The following is a 19257-nucleotide window of genomic DNA, read 5'->3' on the forward strand; positions in this document are numbered from 1 at the left end:
AACAAATTATCAAAATTTTAAATAAAAGTAATTAGTTACAATTAAATTAAAATGTAGAAACAACAAATGTAGACAGACTAGTTGTTGATTTCTATTTTTATGATTATTTAATATCTTGGCTTGTGGAGAGAGGGTTTTTGTTGTCTTATTTCGTTGTTTCTTTTTGTTTTTGTGTTTTTTGTAAAAAATGAAAACTATAAATAAAATATAAAAAAAAAAAAATGTTATAAGAAAACGCTTAACGTGGCTTAATGTACTAAGACAGTGTTATTAAGAGACCAAACTCAGGAAACATGACAAAAATACTGTTCGATAGAACTGTGTGTGCTTGTTTTTTTTTTACCAGTGTTATCTGCGTGCTTCCTCAGCGATTAACTTCCACATTTGCAGCAATTTTTTTCTTCAACTTCTCAGGATCCATAGCGACGAGTGCAGTGCAGGCAGATTGCGCGCGCGGTTGTGATTGTCCTGGGAGGGCGCGTGCGCGGGCATAAAATAAACTAATATGGATTTGAAATTATTTTATCATCTTGAAATACAGGTGGAGAGAGCATTTTCTTGTGGTGCCCCCCTCAGCACTTGGTGCCCGACGCGCAGCGCGTGATGCGCGCAATGGGAGCGGCGGTAGATGAACTTATTCCTTATAAGGAAAGCGAATAAACAAATATATATATTTGTTTATATATATATATATATATATATATATATATATATATATATATATATATATATATATATATATATATATATATATATATATATATATATATATATATATATATATATATATATATATAAATTAACCCCAGTAGGATATATATATACATTCTACTGTACGTGCATATATTTTTATATTAGTTTGCACATGACTGTTTAAAACCCGTGTTCTCCCTTGTAATACCCGACCCGCATCCGACACAATTGGGATGTTTTTCACCTGATATTCGCGGGTACCCGCTCTGCATGGCACTTTAAAAACCGGATAGTTTATTTATAGTTCGATTACGAATATTTCACGTCATGTTCGAATGCATATTCGAATATCGAATAAAAAGTGACAGCCCTAATGGCTTTTCTTATATCTTTGTACTGCTGGGAACTTGGAGGGTATGGCGATGCTCCGTACAACATCTGAGTTATGGAAGTTTGCGTGGTCTGGCGGCTGATATTTTGTGGTGTGGCTCCCTTGTCTCTCATGGCTAACTAGTACTGTTTTTTGTGGTGACGTTTGAGGTGATTGTATAGATAAGTGGTGTTACCTTGCGGTGCTGCGACGATGCAAAAGCAATTTTTGCAAATAACTCTTTGCGCATCGTCTTCAGGTTTAAACAGGTTTAAAATGTGCTCCTTTTTTCTGTACCAATGTTGTTGTTACATCCTCACTCTCACCGTCGCCACCGGGATTTTCCACACTGGGGTTAATTTTTACCTCTTACCACTACAAATCTGACTCCGTTTAGGTCTGCCGCCTTGTTACACGTCAGTAACAGCGGAACGTGGCATGAGGGAGAAGAGAGAAGTGGAGATTTATGATTGATTGGTTAGTGTTTTGTTATTGTGTGAGTGTGACAAGCTCTAGTGTGACCAATAAAGCATGAACGCAGCATGATCTGAGGGAAATACACGGAAGAGAATCGCCAACATTAAGAAATGAGATCGCATTTATGTTTGAATCGAGATCGTGATTTTTTTTTCCGATTAATCGTGCAGCCCTAGTCGCAACGCTTGGTTGATTCTACCCAGCGCTTGGTTGTTTCACAAGCTTTTCGCCTTGATGTTTAAATTCGCTCCCAAACTTTGAAAGGACGTCATTTTGAGAGGACAAAGCAAGGGGCAATGCCACTGGTTGCAGATGTTTTAAGGTAAGTTCATATAATGTTTTCATTAATAATAATTTTAATTAGCATAATTATAGGTATAGTTTGTTTTTTGTTTTTTCGCGGCAACAATTCTTAAGCTTATATGATATACGTTAACTTAGACAACAAAAATTTTACCTTAGAATCCGATGCCATGTATTGACTCACATAGTCATGTTAGTTTAGGTTTGTGAGACGATAGATTAGTACAGTTTGTGATTATTTATTACACGGAACCATGATCCCCTTATGAAAATTAACCAGAGATGTATAAAGTACTAGAGACACATACTTGAGTAAAAGTACAAGTTCCTTATCAAAAAAGTGACTTGAGTAGAAGTTGAAGTGCTCTTTAAGCACCACACTTAAGTAGAAGTACTAAAGTATTCAACATTTTTTGTACTTAAGTATTGCAAGTAGTTTATTTTAAAATGCACTACTCAAGTACTGAAAGTAAAAGTACAAGTATTGTGTTATGTAGTTATTAAAGAAAGTAGTCAAAAGTTTGAACATCATATTGTTTTTATTATTTCAAATGATTAAGCTAAAGGACAATCACAATGTTGGTAGGTAATTTTTCTACATATTGTCATATAAATAACCTGAAAATACTGTAGTTCATTAAGATTAAATCTTACTATAACCACTCTTACTAAAAAAAAAAAAATGGGGTAAACACACTTATATTCTCATTTCAAGAGGTGTTCTGAGTAAATGATTTGTTTGTAACACTTTACAATATGGTTTGATTTGTTAACATTGCATTAGTTAATGTATTAGACTAATAACTAACATGAACCAACCATGATCAATACATTTGTTGCCGTATTTATTAATCTTTGTTAATCTTAGTTAATAAAAATACAGCTGTTCATTGTTTGTATATGTTACTTCACAGTTCACATTAACTATGTAAACAAATAGAGAGCAATTTGAGCGCAAGACGCTCATGTTGTTTTAAAGACAGTGAATTCTCTCTCTCTCTCTCTCTCTCTCTCTCTCTCTCTCTCTCGCGCGCGCCCTCTCTCTCTCTCTCTCTCTCTCATGCGCGGTAATGTGGGTTTGGAATAGGGCTGTCAACGAATATTCTAAATTCGAATATATATTCGAATAGTTTTTAAAAAACGAATTTCGAAGGTGAAAATTAATATTCGAATAAATAAAAAAATGTGGGGAAAAAAACGCCCGCGGTAGTAGAGGCGTGGCTGTCTGCTTTGCGAGTGGGCGCTGGCGCGCCTGAAGCCTTGTGTACTTTGGCCCGTCTCCAGAGCCCGAGCCTCCGCTGACTGCGCGCGCTCCTCCCCAAACGGACGAGGTGTTTATACTTGACGCGCTTGCCGTTGTGCTTTTCTTTGAAACGACAGATGGCGACTCGGAGTAGTTGTTCTATAAACTATCAGGAAAAGCGTCGCGAAGAAGTGGGCTAATGTACACAGGTGACGATATTTATTTTAGTACACTTCACCGAAAACCACACTACAAAAGAATCATGTAAAACAGATCAAAATAAACCTTGATATTACTTGTGACATGAGAACAAAATGTATGTAGAAATGTAACGTCAACTTATACAACTCAATGTATGATATCTAAATGTTTCCTAATTTCACTAAACACTTTAGTGAGTTTTCACTTAGTTTCGTGAACTTTTCTTTATTAAACAGGCTTTTTTATGCTTTTGTAGGCTCGTTTTGTAAATATAAGCAACTAATTTGTATGTGCAAACTGGACCACCCTTACTTTGCATCGCCCGCCACAAGCTCTGTGTCTGCAACACGCGAGGCCATAACGGAGAAATTAATTTTGTTCATTTGTAAGGACATGAGAGCGATCAGTGTCGTGGATGGGGCAGGCTTCAGGGAGTTCTGTCAAGCAATGGAACCGAGGTACTGACTGAATAGATATTGCATGAATGAAGGATAAATGCAGCTGCTTCCACTGAATCCATACCATGGCAAAAAACTGTAAAAGTAATTGAATAATATGACAGAACTTACTATTCATTGTTTTATCATTGTTAAAAAAAACCTAAAAACTCACTTGACCGGCATATTCCTGCCCTGCCCTGCTTCACACAGAATATTAGGTCCGGCCCTTTTGGAACAAATTCATTGTAACACCCAATTTCTCATTCAACTCTGTATACGTTCACTAAACACATATCCGACTGCGTTTACCTGAATACTCTCCAGGACGTGCATTTTTACAAGAGTGAAAGGCGTGTGCGCAGCTGCGTGCGCTTCAGGTCAGAGTCCTGCAGCGCGCGCGAGCACGTCCCTCCCGGCCGTGCCGCACTTTTCTGTTGCATTCTTTTTCCTGAGCTGCGCGTATAGTTGACTGTTCGGCTTCCATTGTTTAGTAAATGGTGGAAGCAGAGCTCACACACATCCTCACTCCTGCTGTCACACATCGATGCAAATTAAGAAATACTGCTCTTATTAGAGTGCTGTCATTTTTAAAGACCCGTTCTCACAGTCCCTCCGCCTCGCTGCTCGCTGCTCGCCACTCGCCACATAAACATAAAAGATGAAGCTAAAGAGAAAAGAGACAAAACACAAGTGACAAGTTAACAAAATGCAAATGTGCTAGCAATAGCAGTTTATATAAAGGCGGGGAGACAATTTCAAAGTGGCTAGCAATAGCAAGTTAGCATGAGATCCCACCCTCCCTTCAGAGCATCTCCAAAGTCACACCTCCCCCAAAACACAAGAACACACAGGAGATTCTGCCAAGCATCACGAGTAGGGTTGGGTATCGTTTGAATTTTAAAGATTCCGATTCCGCTTATCGATTCCGATTATTATAGATCCCTAATTTCGAATCCAAGAGGGTAAAAAACACATTTATTATTAGGCTATTATTGCAAAACATTTCATTGTAGGTGAATACCATGAACAAAAATCAACAGGCTACCAACTTTTGCCTATGGTTTAAAAATACCATAGCAAAAAAAAAAAAAAAAAAAAGCCTTACATACATTTTAAGCATTATTAAAGACAAGTAAACACTCAGTAATTCAAAAAAAGAACAAATGAGCAATTGCACAAATAAATACAATTGAACAAAGTGGATTGAAATAAACATTTTCAGGTAGGTACAGCAACTGTAATCAAATGTAAAATAATAACACTGCACTTTATTCATATAATATAGGTTACACATTACAAATATAGTTAAAAGTTATTCGGTCTAGAACAGTAAGTGAATTTTCTCGTCTTTTGTTATTTGATTAACGTTATCATAGAGACAGCATCAAAGGGTTAGTTCACCCAAAAGTGAAAATTCTGTCATTAATTACTCACCCTCATGTCGTTCGACACCCGTAAGACCTCCGTTCATATTCGGAACACAAATGAAGATATTTTAGTTGAAAGCTGATGGCTGAGAAAGGCTTCAGATAGACCTCCATTGGCATTCAGTACATTTACACTCCCAAGACCCATAAAAGGCACTTAAAACGTCGTTACAAAGTCCATCTCACCACAGTGGCTCTACAATAAATTTATGATGCGACGACAATAGTTTTTGTGCGCAAAAAAAAATCACCTTTATCCAACTTGTTATTGTCTTCCGTGTATGCCTCCATGACGCATGCGCGAGAATATGACGTAGCGCCAGCGTTCAGGAATCCATGAAATGCACACTTTAACCCCATTTTGAGCACTACGCCGAGACCTAAAGCACGATCAATGTAGAATTCAACAGCTTAGATACGCGCGTCTTCCTCTGCTTGTAAACAAATCGCTTCTGGGTCATGTGTCCGAATGCCGGATCTGCGTCATATTCTCACGCATGCGTCGTGGAGGCACACACGGAAGACAAGAACAAGTTGGATAAAGGTGTTATTTAGATTTTTTTTTGCGCACAAAAACTATTGTCGTTGCATCGTAAAATTATTGTAGAGTCACTGTGGTGAGATGGACTTTGTAACGACGTTTTAAGTGCCTTTTATGGGTCTTGGGAGAGTAAATGTACAGAATGCCAATGGAGGCCTATCTGAAGCCTTTCTCAGCCATCAGCTTTCAACAAAAATATCTTCATTTGTGTTCCGAATATGAACGGAGATCTTACGGGTGTCGAACGACATGAGGGTGAGTAATTAATGACAGAATTTTCATTTTTGAGTGAACTAACCCTTCAAGAAAATCTGCCGTCAACGACATAACCAACTTTTTTTTTACATTTTTGTGTGTATTAGTCCATTCGCTATTAGTGCAAGAAGACGAAGAAGAGAACTCAGTTCATTATCACGCACTATTCATTCACCATGAGAAGCCGTTCTGTGCGCACGCATGTGTGTGTCTGCAGCACAGGAAACAGCGTGCACGCATGTGTGTGTGCAGCGGTTAAAAACCACAATAAAATGCGCACAGTAACCGATAAGTGGAATCGAAATGCGCATTTCTTATTTTCTTACACCTGTTCTCTAAATAAAGCTGCACTTAATAATAAATAATAATGAAAATTCTGTCATAATTTATTCACCCTCAAATTCCAAGGTTGTTCCCAACCTGTATGATTTTTTTTCTTCTGCTGAACACAAAAGACGATATTTTGAAGAATGTCAGTAACCAAACAGTTGAAGGATCCCATTGACTTCCGTAGGGGTCCCATCTACTTTGGTTACTGACATTCTACAATTTATCCCAGGGTTCCCACTCTTTCATGAACACCAGATTCAAGGACTTTCAAGGACTTTTTCAAGCACCATTTATTTTATTTCATGAGATTTAATGTTAATGGACACAAACACTGTAGTTTATTGTTACTTTAACAATACTACAACTTTTTTTTATTATTTTAAAAATATATTAGGCCTAATATATTTGTAACATGTTATAAAGTGTTTCCCATTTGACTCCATATTCAATCGTATTATTTTGATTGAAAATAATAGACAGAGAATGAGACATTTCTTTTTTTCAAATGTCAAATAAAAATAACCATTTAATACAAGGCCTTAAAGTGAAACGTGTTTCTCTGAAAGAAAACAAATAGGACATATATAAAATATTTCTAAAATAATAGGTTTAAAATTAATTTAAACGGCACATAATAAAAACATGCAAAAAAAAGTTATCTTAAAACATACTCTTAAGCCCATATCATGGCATTTCTGCAGAAATACTTGAAAAGATGAAAGTGTTTTTATCCCTGAAAACGAAAATGAATGTTTTATTAATGAATAATTATTTAACATTAGGACAAATAATATATTTTAACAAATGCAAAAAAAGCTTTATATGTACAAATGCACGTCCCGGGGTCCGTTCTTCGTACCTCGCTTAATACATCTGAGATGATTTGACAGATCCCAGATCTTTTAATCGTGATAACTGATCTCAGGCTAATTTGGTTCTTCAAACGAATTTGCGGATTGGATTCAAATATCTGGATTAAATGATCTAAGATCACTGCGCGTTCTTGTGTTCCCTGAAGAGGGCAGATGCATCGATACTCGAAACCACGATCAGTAAAGCAGCGATTGGCTGGCGTCAAGACAGCAACGTAATGACATCATATAATTAAAAAGCCACCTGGCAAAAAAACTTGACAAATTACACAAAAAAAACCACGAATTTCTGAACCTTTATAAGGAAACAGCCAAACGACCAAACCAACATAAAAGTTATAATAGATAAATGTTTTTTTTTAACATGATTACAAATTATTTATATTCACGATTTTATACAGTATTTGTACACCCTTTACATTTTTATTTCAATGTTGTAATTCAATTTGAAGCAGATTTGTAACGTGACAGTATTAAAGTTTCTTAAGGGTCAAGATCAAATTCTCTGCATCTCCTGCGCTGCATCAAGCCATCCCATAATATCCGTCATCACTTAAATTAATGCACGGCTCAGATTAACTGTACAACATGTGTGTAAACCGCCAATAAAATTATAAAGTAATTATTCCATCACAAATAAATCGCTCAATCAAGTGGCTGTGTCTATAGTATTATACACAACATAATATTATATACATTCTCATATACATATACAGTTTAAAATTTGTATATTATAATTATTATTTAAAATTATTATTATTGCCCCTGGTTCAATAATGAACTCTTGTAATAAAGTAGCAGTGGCTGGGACAGATTTTAAGTATCACCTCAAGATGCAATCTAATCCTGTTTACATGAAATAAGCCGCTCGCGAACAGGTTTAAGCTTACGGACCTGTTACTATGACAGCAAATCCAGGATGAGCTTCGAAGAACCAAACAATCCAAGATCATGCCAAATAGTCAACAATCAAATCCAGCTAACTGAGTTAGCGAGGTACGAAGAACGGACCCCAGGTGAGTATTCAGGTAAACACAGTCGGATATGTCTTATTGAACGTATAACGTATACAGAGTTGAGTGAGAAATCGGATGTGTTACAATGAACTTGGTCCGTGCAGGTCTTAAAGGGCCGGACCTAATATTCTGTGTGATTAATGTTAATCAAACGACAAAAGAAAATAGAAAATCACCCCATGCTTGACTGAATAACTTTAATATATTTATTAAGAATAAGCGTATAGTTAATTTACAGAGTGACTGAGCATTTTTGTTTTTACATTTGATTATTTAATTTCTTTATTGAATGCTACTGTTAATTAGAGCTACTGTAGCTGAAAATAAAGCACTGTTTTTGTCATATTGTTTGTAATTTACATTTTGGCTTATTTAAAAAAAACAAAAAACAGATACAATTAAATTAAATATCTATATTGTAATTATAAAATTACATTGAAAAAATATTAAATTACTCGTATCATGAAATAAGATTTCGGTCATCCCAACCTGTTCAGAATAGTGGTTAGTGTTAACATGTTTGATAATAATGTGATTGTTGCAAACATCTCAAAGTCATAATTTTTGGTATCGTGACAACACTATTCTATATAAACAGTATTTGCTGATATTATGTTTTTTTTTGTAAATTTTTACTCTTTTAGTTTTACATTTTGTCAAGGGCTTGTTTACATTTATACTTTTTTATAGTACTACTGAATGTCAGTTACAAGTTGCAAGTTAAATAAAATGTTTTTAAGTAAAATTGTTGAAAATTATTGCGATAAATTAGTCGATATAAAAATAGTCGTTAGTGGCAGCCCTATTACACAGCGCCTGAAAATAGTCCCCAGCATGCTCTCTGTGCAAGCAAGTTGTCACGTTGGTTATGTTGATGGAAGTTAGCCTATTTTCAGGCGCTGTGTAATATCATTGCTCCGCTACGCCCAAAGTATGGCAGCAAAGTTCCTTGATTATTACACAGGAATGAGAGTATAGTTCCTAGGCTAGCCATATCGGCCTAGAAAACTTTCAAGGACCTATATTTGTTTTCAAGTACTTTCCAGGCCTTGAATCAATGTGTCTGAAATTCAAGTACTTTCAAGAAGCGTGGGAACCCTGTATCCATACCACTGTACATTTGAAGATTAATTTTGCGCAATAAATCTCCTATTTCTTGTTAAATCAGCTGTATGTAATACTTACATTCCGTGCTGCTGGTGTATAGATCCTGCGGCAATAGTAAATCACAACAGCAGTAAGAGCAGCCACCAGCAGAACAACAACACATATTCCTGCTACAGCAGCTGAAGACAGACCTGAACCTGGAACAATAAAGACACACAGACATTAATATTAGATTTACAAATATTGAACTGTATTTTAAAATTCTGAAATTATACTCACCAATTACAGTAACACTGAATTTCTTAATGCTGCTGATGCTGCGGCGACGGATGCCACTGCTGGTGATCAGTACCTGATAATCTCCAGAGTCTGTGGTTTTAGTGTTTGTGATGGTCAGAGATCCAGTCACATGATCCAGCGTCAGTCTGTCTCTGAATCTCTCTTTACACTGATCATCTGTACAGATCTGACTCTGATCTCCAGTGAATTCAATGAGGAGAGTCTCATTAAAATACCACGTCATCACATCATTTGGGTTTTTCATCACACCAGGATCTAAAGTGACAGATTCTCCCTCCTTCACTGACTTTCTCTTCACTTTATCTCGTTCAGCAGCAGAAACACCTAAAACACAAACCATCAGATGATGAAGATCTTTCTGGGGAACAATCTACACATCATGAGAAAACTGTGAACATGAAAGTGACTGAGCAAGCCCTTTCTTTTCAAACTTTAGGTTTGAAAAGCAAATGTATCCATGTTTTGTGCTTATGAACACAATTCACACCCTTATTTTACATCAAATCCACATTTAAACAGAAAAGAATGTGATAAGAGATGGTATGATGAGAAACGGTCATCTACAGTTTATCTCTGAACAGTTTATAAACGTTATCTACATACTTCATGTGAATTAAAACAGAGGAACAGAGAAAAAACACTTCTGAATGTCATTGCAAAAAAAACAATCTAACAATAATAATGTGATTACAACATAAATAAATAACCTTGTTTTAAAAGGTGCTGTATGTAGGAATGACAGCTAGTTGTTGAAATGGGTACTGCAGTCAATTCAAAATATTGTTTGCCCTGCCCCCTCCTCTTAAAGAGCACCTATCATGGAATTTTGAAATTTACCTTTCATGTAGTGTGTAACATAGATCTAAGTGAACAAAAACATCCTGCATAGTTTGAAATATGACAGTGCACCGTATATATAGTTATTTTCTTTCAAAAGTAAGAGTCGACTCTGAGTCATTTTTGAGAATCGTTAGAAGACCGAAGCTTTTTCTCTGACTAGATGACGTCAACTTGTCAAGTTATTTGAATACGATACGCCCACTTATTGCACTCCAAGACTCCAGTGAAAACATCATGGCGACGAGACGCTGTGTTCTGAAGTGAACTCAAAAGCAAACTTTTTTCATCTGCCCAAGGATGAGCATTTGAAGACTAAGTGGCTTGAAGACAAACCATACATCGTCGCGATTGAGTGTTTATTAGTCGTCAAATGTATGTTTCGCGATCTCAGGAAGCTTCTATTATGGACTTCTATTATGGCACATGGTTCTTCTTCGTCTGTCTGTACATGGACTACATGTGCACAGAGCGCCCTCCGGCTGCCAGTATGAATTGAAAACAACACATAAGAGACTCAATCGCTCATGATTAGGCTATCTGTGCATTTTGAGGAAGTATTGAATAAAAAATACTCCTCTGTTTAGAAATTTGACACAGACATATGAGAATCTATCAATATGTCTCCTCATCTGCACACTTTTGAACTAAAAGCCCTGAGGGATGTTGATTTGTCGCGAGTCTTCGTGAGGAGAATAGAGGAGTTTTTTTATGAATGAGATCAGCTGAGGCTCATATTACAATCAAACGGTACAGACGCGGTTTTCATATTCATAACTCCTGACACATATTAACAAATTGTTGTCACTATAAGACTTTGATGGGCGTTCCGTTTCCGAAAATATCTGCACAGACTATACCAATCACAACTGACTGGGTCATCGGACCAAACACCGCAGATTAGCGTCACGTAAAGGCGGGGTTTTGAAAAGTGAATCACTAAAGGAATCATTTGAGAATCGCTGTCAAAACAGGTAAAAATAAATGCATATAAGAAAACTAAAGTCTTTTTTGTCATTGCATGCATGCAAAACTGTTGTTGGGGACTTCTAAAACAATATTTGGAACATTTTAAATGCCATGATAGGTGCTCTTTAACACGGTTTACCAGTTTGAGGACATGCAACTGGAACGAGTGCAATTGACAATGGAAGGCGAGGATAGTGTTGCTTTCGTAAACAAAAAGTATGGCTAAATATCGTTGTCAACAAACATTTATCACGTGACGAAAATAAGACAAGACGCAGCGTAAATGCTGGTCAAGTGACGATGACTAAAATTAAATGTATTATGCAATATTGTTGACAAATAATATTGTTGACTCTTTGCCCATTTTCTATTATCCGGGAGTGACGTGTGATGACGCGCTGCCAAGATGGCGACGGCCAGCTCGTCCCTACTTTGCACTTCAAAACGGCTCATCAGAATCCTAAGGATGACGTCACGAACACTACGTCCATATTTGTTTACAGTCTATGCTGGCAACCTGTGGTGTCTATTAAATACTATTGGGTAAACTGGCAACATGCGTTACCAAAACAAAAACAGACATTCCGACACAGAACGCACATTTCAAAGTAGAATAACTGGCAGTAGCATTGTTGTAGTACAGTCAAAAACTTACATGCAGCACCTTTAAAAGGACTCACCATGGACAGTAACATTGAAAATCTTTTCTCTGATGCTGTGGCTGATGATCTGTAGTTTATAGAGTCCAGAGTCAGTGGTGTTGATGTTTGTGATGGTCAGAGATCCAGTCACATGGTCCAGCTTCAGTCGGTCTCTGAATCTCTCAGTACCTTCATTACACTGAACATCTGTGCAGATCTCATTGAGATCTCCAATGATTTGAGCGATTCGAATGCTATTATAATACCATTTAATATCTTCTTGTTGGTTTGTTTTAGAATCAGTGTGTAGAGTGACTGAATCTCCCTCCATCACTGAAACTGACACTTCTTCAGCACCAGACACACCTGGAGAAGAAATCAACAGTTCATTATAAGCCAAAGTTATACAACAGGAAAGTGCAGTGAAAATGTTTTTCAACAGATCATAAAGATTGTAGGTAGAGAAATATGTCTGGATTCATAATGTAACGCATGCAAACAAACAGCAGAAGATCATCACTATAAAAAGGGCCTTTGTTGTCACTTTCAGATTAGTAATGTACAAATGTACATTATGATGTACATTTGTATTTAAAGACATAAGTTGACATCATCCAATTCCACAAAAGTAGTGCCACAATTCAAAGATGTGGCTTACCATAAACCATGATGTAAATATCTGAAAGTGACAACAAAGGCCCTTTTATGGTGCCGGAGGAAGGAGTGGTGTCCTGCCAGTCCAGCATTTATTTGAAGAGAGAGTGATGGTAGGTGACTGGGGCCAGTCTTGCTACTATCATCAGTCCTTAAACCCAGCACACAGTGCACAGGCTCACATCCTCCAGGTATTGGGGAAACTCTGGGAGGCCCTGACACGAGTACTAGGGTAGTACCAGAGTACCAAAACTAAATGATTTAACTTCACTTTTATTTTACTTTACACAAGTACCAAGAGTACAGAGCACTGGCTTTCCCTGGTGGTTCATCAAACAGAATTAAACCCAAAAAAGCACTAAAAGATCTGAAAGTCCCAGGGCTAGAGAGAATTTTTGACTGAGTAAGGCTAGGTTTCACACACAAGTAGGTCTACATAACTAATGAGAACTACAAGCTGCATAAAAAATATTTCATCTACTTTACTAACATAATAAGTATATTACACTGGAGAAAAATGCGAATGAAAATAAAAGGTATACAACTTTATAGATTTGTTTTGGAAGAGTTTTGTTTTGACACAGAAGGGGTAACAGTAGATGGTGGAAGCTGAGAGTTTTTAACAGCTATAGTGCCATAGAAAGAGGAGCTGGAAGGCACGTGAAGTTCTGCACACCCTTCAAACTCAGTGATTAGCTTCTGTTGGTAGCAGTGCTTGCCTTCTCTTTGATATAAACACAAGTCAAAAGGTCAAACCCTTGTTGCCTGTTGTCCCACAGAAAGAGTCGGTGCGCAGAAGGGGGTAGAGTGACCTCTGCTGGTTGAGCTTCCACATAGCAAGACATATGTTACAAAACTAAAATGTGAATTAAATAATAGAAACTTATAAATAAATAGGCTTCTTGCTATCCTAAGCTACATATAAAATTAGTTCACTTGTCTTAATCTGAAGTTACAGGTCACCAATGTTCTTACAAATGTTTAATTCTCCCTAACAGCCAGAGTTATTATTTTATTAGTTTTAATTTTTATTTCAGTTAACTTAAGTGTTTTTTTTTTTTTTTTTCTCACACCCAGTGCTACTTTAGTGGCACTAAAAAACGTTATAGTTAGTCTACAATCACCTCGTTAACCATAGTTACTTCTATTTTGAAAGTGTTACCGGTTACTTTCGCTTCCAAAAAAGGAATAGACCACGTGACTTCCGTTTTTGGTTTATAAACGAAAAACGAATTGACTGAAGTTCAAAACGAAAAACGGACCGTTTTTAATCGGTTTTTCGTTTTTTGATTCTGACACCAAAAACGGTTATTTGGTTTTTCGTTTTGAAACAAAAAACAGAAAAACGGTATTTTCGTTTTATAACTCCAAACGAATTACGGATTATCCAGAGATCCCCTGACCCCCCACACAGTAAATCACTTTTTTCATTTAGATATCGTTAACAAATAGAGAGACTGTAACATAAAAGTGTCTTACCATTCACTCGTAAACACAAAAACAATGAGATCAAAATAAAGAGAAGCTTCATTTTAAAAACAAAAATGCATATTCTGATACATAAAAGTGCTCTTGTTCCGCTGCGTTCGCGGCGACGGCATGGTTTCATTCATTCAAATGAATGAAAGTGAAAAGCAGGCAGCCAAGCATTAAACAGTTCGAAAAATGCGCGCCAGCAACTCTGATTGGCCAACCCTCTGGTCCCACCCAGAGCCATGGTCCTACCCAAACATTTCGTTCGCTACTGGCAGTTTGAAACAGATCTCATTTCACCATTCAAATCGAAGGGGAACAACATTAACTGGCGTTGCTGTGGGGAGATGCAGGAGAATAAATGCGATTGGATGATAATCCAGCACATGTTGAGTGTACGCACACACTCACACAGTTTCTCACTATATCAATCGGTTAATTGTCACAAATCGTTGTTAATGTAGACTACTCACCGACTTCTAGGCTGGAAGATTATATATTGTTCATTTTTCAGTACGTTTTTGTGGCTTTGCTTTATTTATGAATGCTTTATAGCGAAATGTCCAATAAAGACACAGCCGCAAACTGCTTGTCTATGATTATATTTTTTTATTTTGTTTCTTTAAATATGCCTTTTTTGAAAAGAACAATGGAGTTATACAAGAAAAACATGGCATGTAGTTCAAAGAATCATGTGCTGGACAAGTATAGAGAATGGGAACGTGACGTCAGCAACGCAATGCATTCGTGGTCTTTAGGACACAGCACTACATTAGAGAATGAGTAGTAGTGGAGGTAGACTTTAAAACTTGTATTATACAGTTAAAAACACATTTGAATGGTCACCGCTTGCTGTGTTATGAACTGCCATAGCCGCTCTTTTACAACCTGCGTGGAAAACATATCTCAAATCACGCACAAAATTTCAGTTTACCAGCTTGGAAATAACAAGAGTAAGTGAAAGTAATGCTACCTTCACGTGCTATCGGAAATTTGACAATTCCCACTTCTGAAGTAAGTTAGTGATTACGAGCTCATCCCATTCATATTTTGAAAGTGGAGGGCGTTCATGTGCAATTTTTACCAAGGAAAATTCCGTAATAATTCAGAGAGCACGTGAAGGCAGCATAACACTCGGAAATAAACAACTTAGCCAAAATGTGTCTTTATAATTTGTATTTATTATTTATAACAGATATATAACAGATGAATATTTTCTGAACCGCTTGAATGTGCTCACACCATAAATAATGCATGAAACGCGTCTGGAAATGCTTCATTGTTCAGCTTCTCTCAGTAGAAGGAAATCTTGTACTTGTTCCATTTAAGTCCAGTAAAACTTTTTAGTACTGTAGGCTAAAGCGGTTTCAAATACAAATCATTTCAAAGCTGCATTACGAGCCATAATCTGTTATCCTTTAATGCACGTTAAGGAATTAGGGCGATATGATATAGGCTATGTTGATTGAATAAATGATCCACTGGCTGAGATCAAGCTATAAGTATATTTACTATTTTATATATCAGATACACACTTTTTAGTTAGGCTATTAAAAAATAAACTGCAAAAGACAAACCAATGTGTGGTGCGATAGAAGGCGGCCGTCTGATTTCTCATTGTATGAAACGTGATGAATATGTGCAATGTCCCGGCCGCACGACTGAGCGCTCATGTACGTAAGAGATTCAAATATTAGTCCATTTATTATAAGTGAGTGCAAGCAAGAGTTCTTAAAAAGTATTAAAGTAAATAGTCGTTTTTTCCTCTGGTGATTCGCATTTGTTATCATTGTACGCTCCTGAGCGTGTCCTAAAACATGGCGGCGACTACCCATAATGCAATGCGCAATGACGTAGTTTCCCAGACTCTATAATGCTTCAGAAAGGCAGACCCAGTCAAAAAAAGGTGAAGGCTCATTTTAAAAATTAAATTGATTATAATTTAATAAAAGTTTAACTATACGGGCTATATGCGTTTTTCTGAAATTTAAACTCGCGACTGACACCTGTGGCCAAAAAACAGAACTGCTTTCATTTTCTGCTCGCTCTCGCAGCGGTGGTGACGTCACATCCGCAGACAGCGCGGGAAAAGACGACCCGCCAGAAAATAGGAAAAATAGGATACAGGCTTATAGGTGCACCCACTGTGAGCGGACAAGGTGTCAGTATGCTCATCAGGAGATGTTTGAGTCATAAATGGTAAAATAAAAAGGCTATTGTTACGTTTATTTTGGGGAAAAAGTTGGATACGCCCCTTTAACATGTAGCTAATAATGACCTAGATTAGTAGGCCTTCAACTTTAATTACATGAATTGTGACATCTGTGTTAATGCAGGTTTACTCATGCAATAAGGTAAACAGCCCACAAGGTGGCAGTGTTGTATTATAGCAAGAGAGTAGTGACAGATATTCTGCTGGTGAATATGGCACATGTTGCTCCAGATATGAGACACACAAATCAAGATGCAACAGGTTAATTCAATTCTGTAAATATTAGACCTACTGATTAGGTGTTTGTTTGGGAATTAAGGCTAATGCAATTAAGCATGCATATATCAACACTTTATGTGTAGGGGGGACAAACACAGACTGAAACATGGGGGTAGACATATGCTTCATTAACGGCTGTTTCTTTGGTGTCAGCTGTCCGCCATATTGGAATGGTCAAAGCCAGTCTGTGAAAATTCAAGAGCAAATTGACAAGAGTGTCTGTAACCGTAGTTACACGCGTGTATGAATATCGATCTGAATGGCATCGCATTATAGGGTTAGTTCAACCAAAAATAAAAATTCTGCAATCATTTACTCACCCTCATGTCGTTTCAAACCCTGACTTTCATTCAACTTCAGAACACAAATTAAGATATTTTTGATGAAATCTGAGCACTTTCTGCCCCTCCATTGACAGTCTATCTTCAAAAAGTTCAACTAATAACTAATAAAATTAGTAAAACTAATATGAATTGAGCCGTTTTGTCAAAATTTTCTGAAGAGACATGATCCCTTTATATGATGAACAGTTTGTATTTAAGTTTTTATTTACGTATAAACATTTGCTCATCTTGAGCCAAGGGTTCCAGTGATATAAGAGTCTGTGACAAACGGTTGTGGAGTTAGTTTACCTGGATCATCATCCAACACCACTGAGGTTCCTTTCTCTGTTGTGATGCTGTATGGCGGTGTCCCATAGTTGTGTCCAATTTATCAAAAAATTTTCATGTAGAGAGATCTATTTATAACACACCCTACTGGTCAAGTCTTATTTTGGAAACTATGCCTTTGGACGGACATTATGCTGAAACTACACATAGATAAGCAGACGTTCACACAGCATAACATCTGGTCTTCAATCGAGGCGTTTCAGGGAGGTCTGGATTAGTGTTCTCTGTTAATAAATAACTTTGTGGGTGACTATATGAGCTTTGTAACTTGTCTTACAGATCTTACACATAGATACATACCAATCAAGGAAAACATTAGTGTCCATATTATGCTTGTTTAAAGTCTCCTAATGTTGTTTTGGAGGTTTACATGCATCAAAAGGTCAAATTCATGTTTAATTCTCAGAATATACATCACTACATTTTTCAATGATTCCATGAATCCATCTCTCTAAATCCCTCCCTTCCATGAGCCTTCTCTGCTCTGATTAGCCAAACTGCCCAGTCTGTTGTGATTGGTCTACCGCTTACAGCGCTTGTCAGAAACAAGTGGCAACTTCCCACGGTGGCCCTGTCCCAAATGGGGCCGTAAAGAGGTGCAGGTGGTGAGCCCACAGGAGGGCGGCCCCATGTCGCTTACAATGTCCGTTAAGTCCACGAGACCATAGGGTGTCCCATTTGTCATTTCAGGTCTCAGAAGGGTGCTCGGGAACGCCCCCCCCTTTGAGGTCGATATGCACCCTCGATGTACCGAGCCCGCACTGGTGTGGGTTACGCAGCGGACTTCTTACTGGCAGTCAAAGCGGCATTACGTTGTGAAAGTGCGGACTCGTAGGAAGACTGTGAGGGTTTTGGGTGTCATTTAGGACAGGGCCTATCTCTCTTGAAACCAACACGGAAGTGACTTAAAGGGGCACTTCAGCGCTGGGAAGATGAATGTGTATTTACACTGGGTCATTTATGTAGTAGAAAAGTGAAATTATTTTAGAATTTGGTGCCTTCTGGACTGAGAAAAGACAGAAAATGTATTTTTGTCTCATGTGGATGAAAGACAACAACTCCCAGAATGCACTTGCTTCGCTGCCCTACAAGACCACTCCCGGTTTATCTGGTTTATCACTTGCCCACCATTACACCGCCCCCACCATTGTTTTTATTTTCATAATACAATCATTTTGTTCAGTTAGAGAATAGACACTACAAACGAAAGTCACGGCGCAAACGCAGCAGGAGTCAGATTTCATTCATCACGAGAGCGAAGAGCTGAGCAGAGCTGAGGTAAGCGTGACAGTCATTCACGGCGCGTGTCCAGTCTGGCGCATTTTCAGATCACGCCTATGGAAGCTAAACTTTCATAGGAATTCATTGAAAAGTTGAAACACTCACTTTGCTCCGCACCGCTCCGTTATCAATGCCTGATCTGAGCGGCCGTGTGCATTTACATTCTGTGAGTGAGATCCACCCCCTATGGGCGGGTTGATAACATGTGGAACAGCTCCTTCTAGGCTGTAGTCTTAAGGCTCTGGCCAACAAATCCTCCCAAAATGACAATATTTGCGTCATCGGAGGATTTTTTACAGAAATAAACTGCATAATTCTCTCGTCTCAGGGGGATATGAGGGGGGAAAGTACCATAATTTGAATATACTACCAGTTTTCTACCGATACAAAGCTTAATGCTAAATCGCTGAAGTAACCCTTTAACTGTGACGACTGGAGTCAAATCTGTATCTCCCCCATTGTTAAAATGCCCAACTTTAGAGCAGAAAATAACATGTTTACAGCCTGGGACAAAAACTGGATTTGGTCTGTACAGCTAATTTTGCCCTTCATGACAACCGTGATGGGGAGAGTTTTTTTTATAACTCATCCGTCTAAATTATATTAAGCCTTAAAGTTCTGCATAATTAAGGGCGTGGGCACTTGAGTGACAGGTGGATTGCCAC

The 19257-nt window shown here is 37.6% G+C and overlaps 1 protein-coding gene across 2 annotated transcripts; it reads right to left on the reverse strand.

Moving 5' to 3' along the window:
• Window positions 1–1938: 1938 nt before the first annotated feature.
• Window positions 1939–17512, reverse strand: LOC307120368 (uncharacterized protein). 2 transcript variants are annotated; one of them, XM_079807381.1, is made up of 5 exons: window positions 14156–14299; window positions 12062–12388; window positions 9555–9899; window positions 9354–9472; window positions 1939–4391 (listed from the first exon to the last, which is right to left on the reverse strand). In XM_079807381.1, exons 1-5 carry the CDS (start codon window positions 14283–14285, stop codon window positions 4329–4331), a joined length of 984 nt encoding a protein of 327 aa, XP_079663507.1. In that variant the 5' UTR covers window positions 14286–14299; the 3' UTR covers window positions 1939–4328. The 2 variants fall into 2 exon arrangements, with proteins under 2 accessions (XP_079663507.1, XP_079663508.1); XM_079807382.1 differs by lacking the exon at window positions 14156–14299 and adding an exon at window positions 17273–17512 and having other exon boundaries at window positions 2367–4391.
• Between the last annotated feature and the right edge of the window lie 1745 nt (window positions 17513–19257).

The sequence above is a fragment of the Gobio gobio genome (assembly GCF_949357685.1).
Source record: "Gobio gobio genome assembly, chromosome: 24".
Lineage (NCBI taxonomy): Eukaryota > Metazoa > Chordata > Actinopteri > Cypriniformes > Gobionidae > Gobio > Gobio gobio.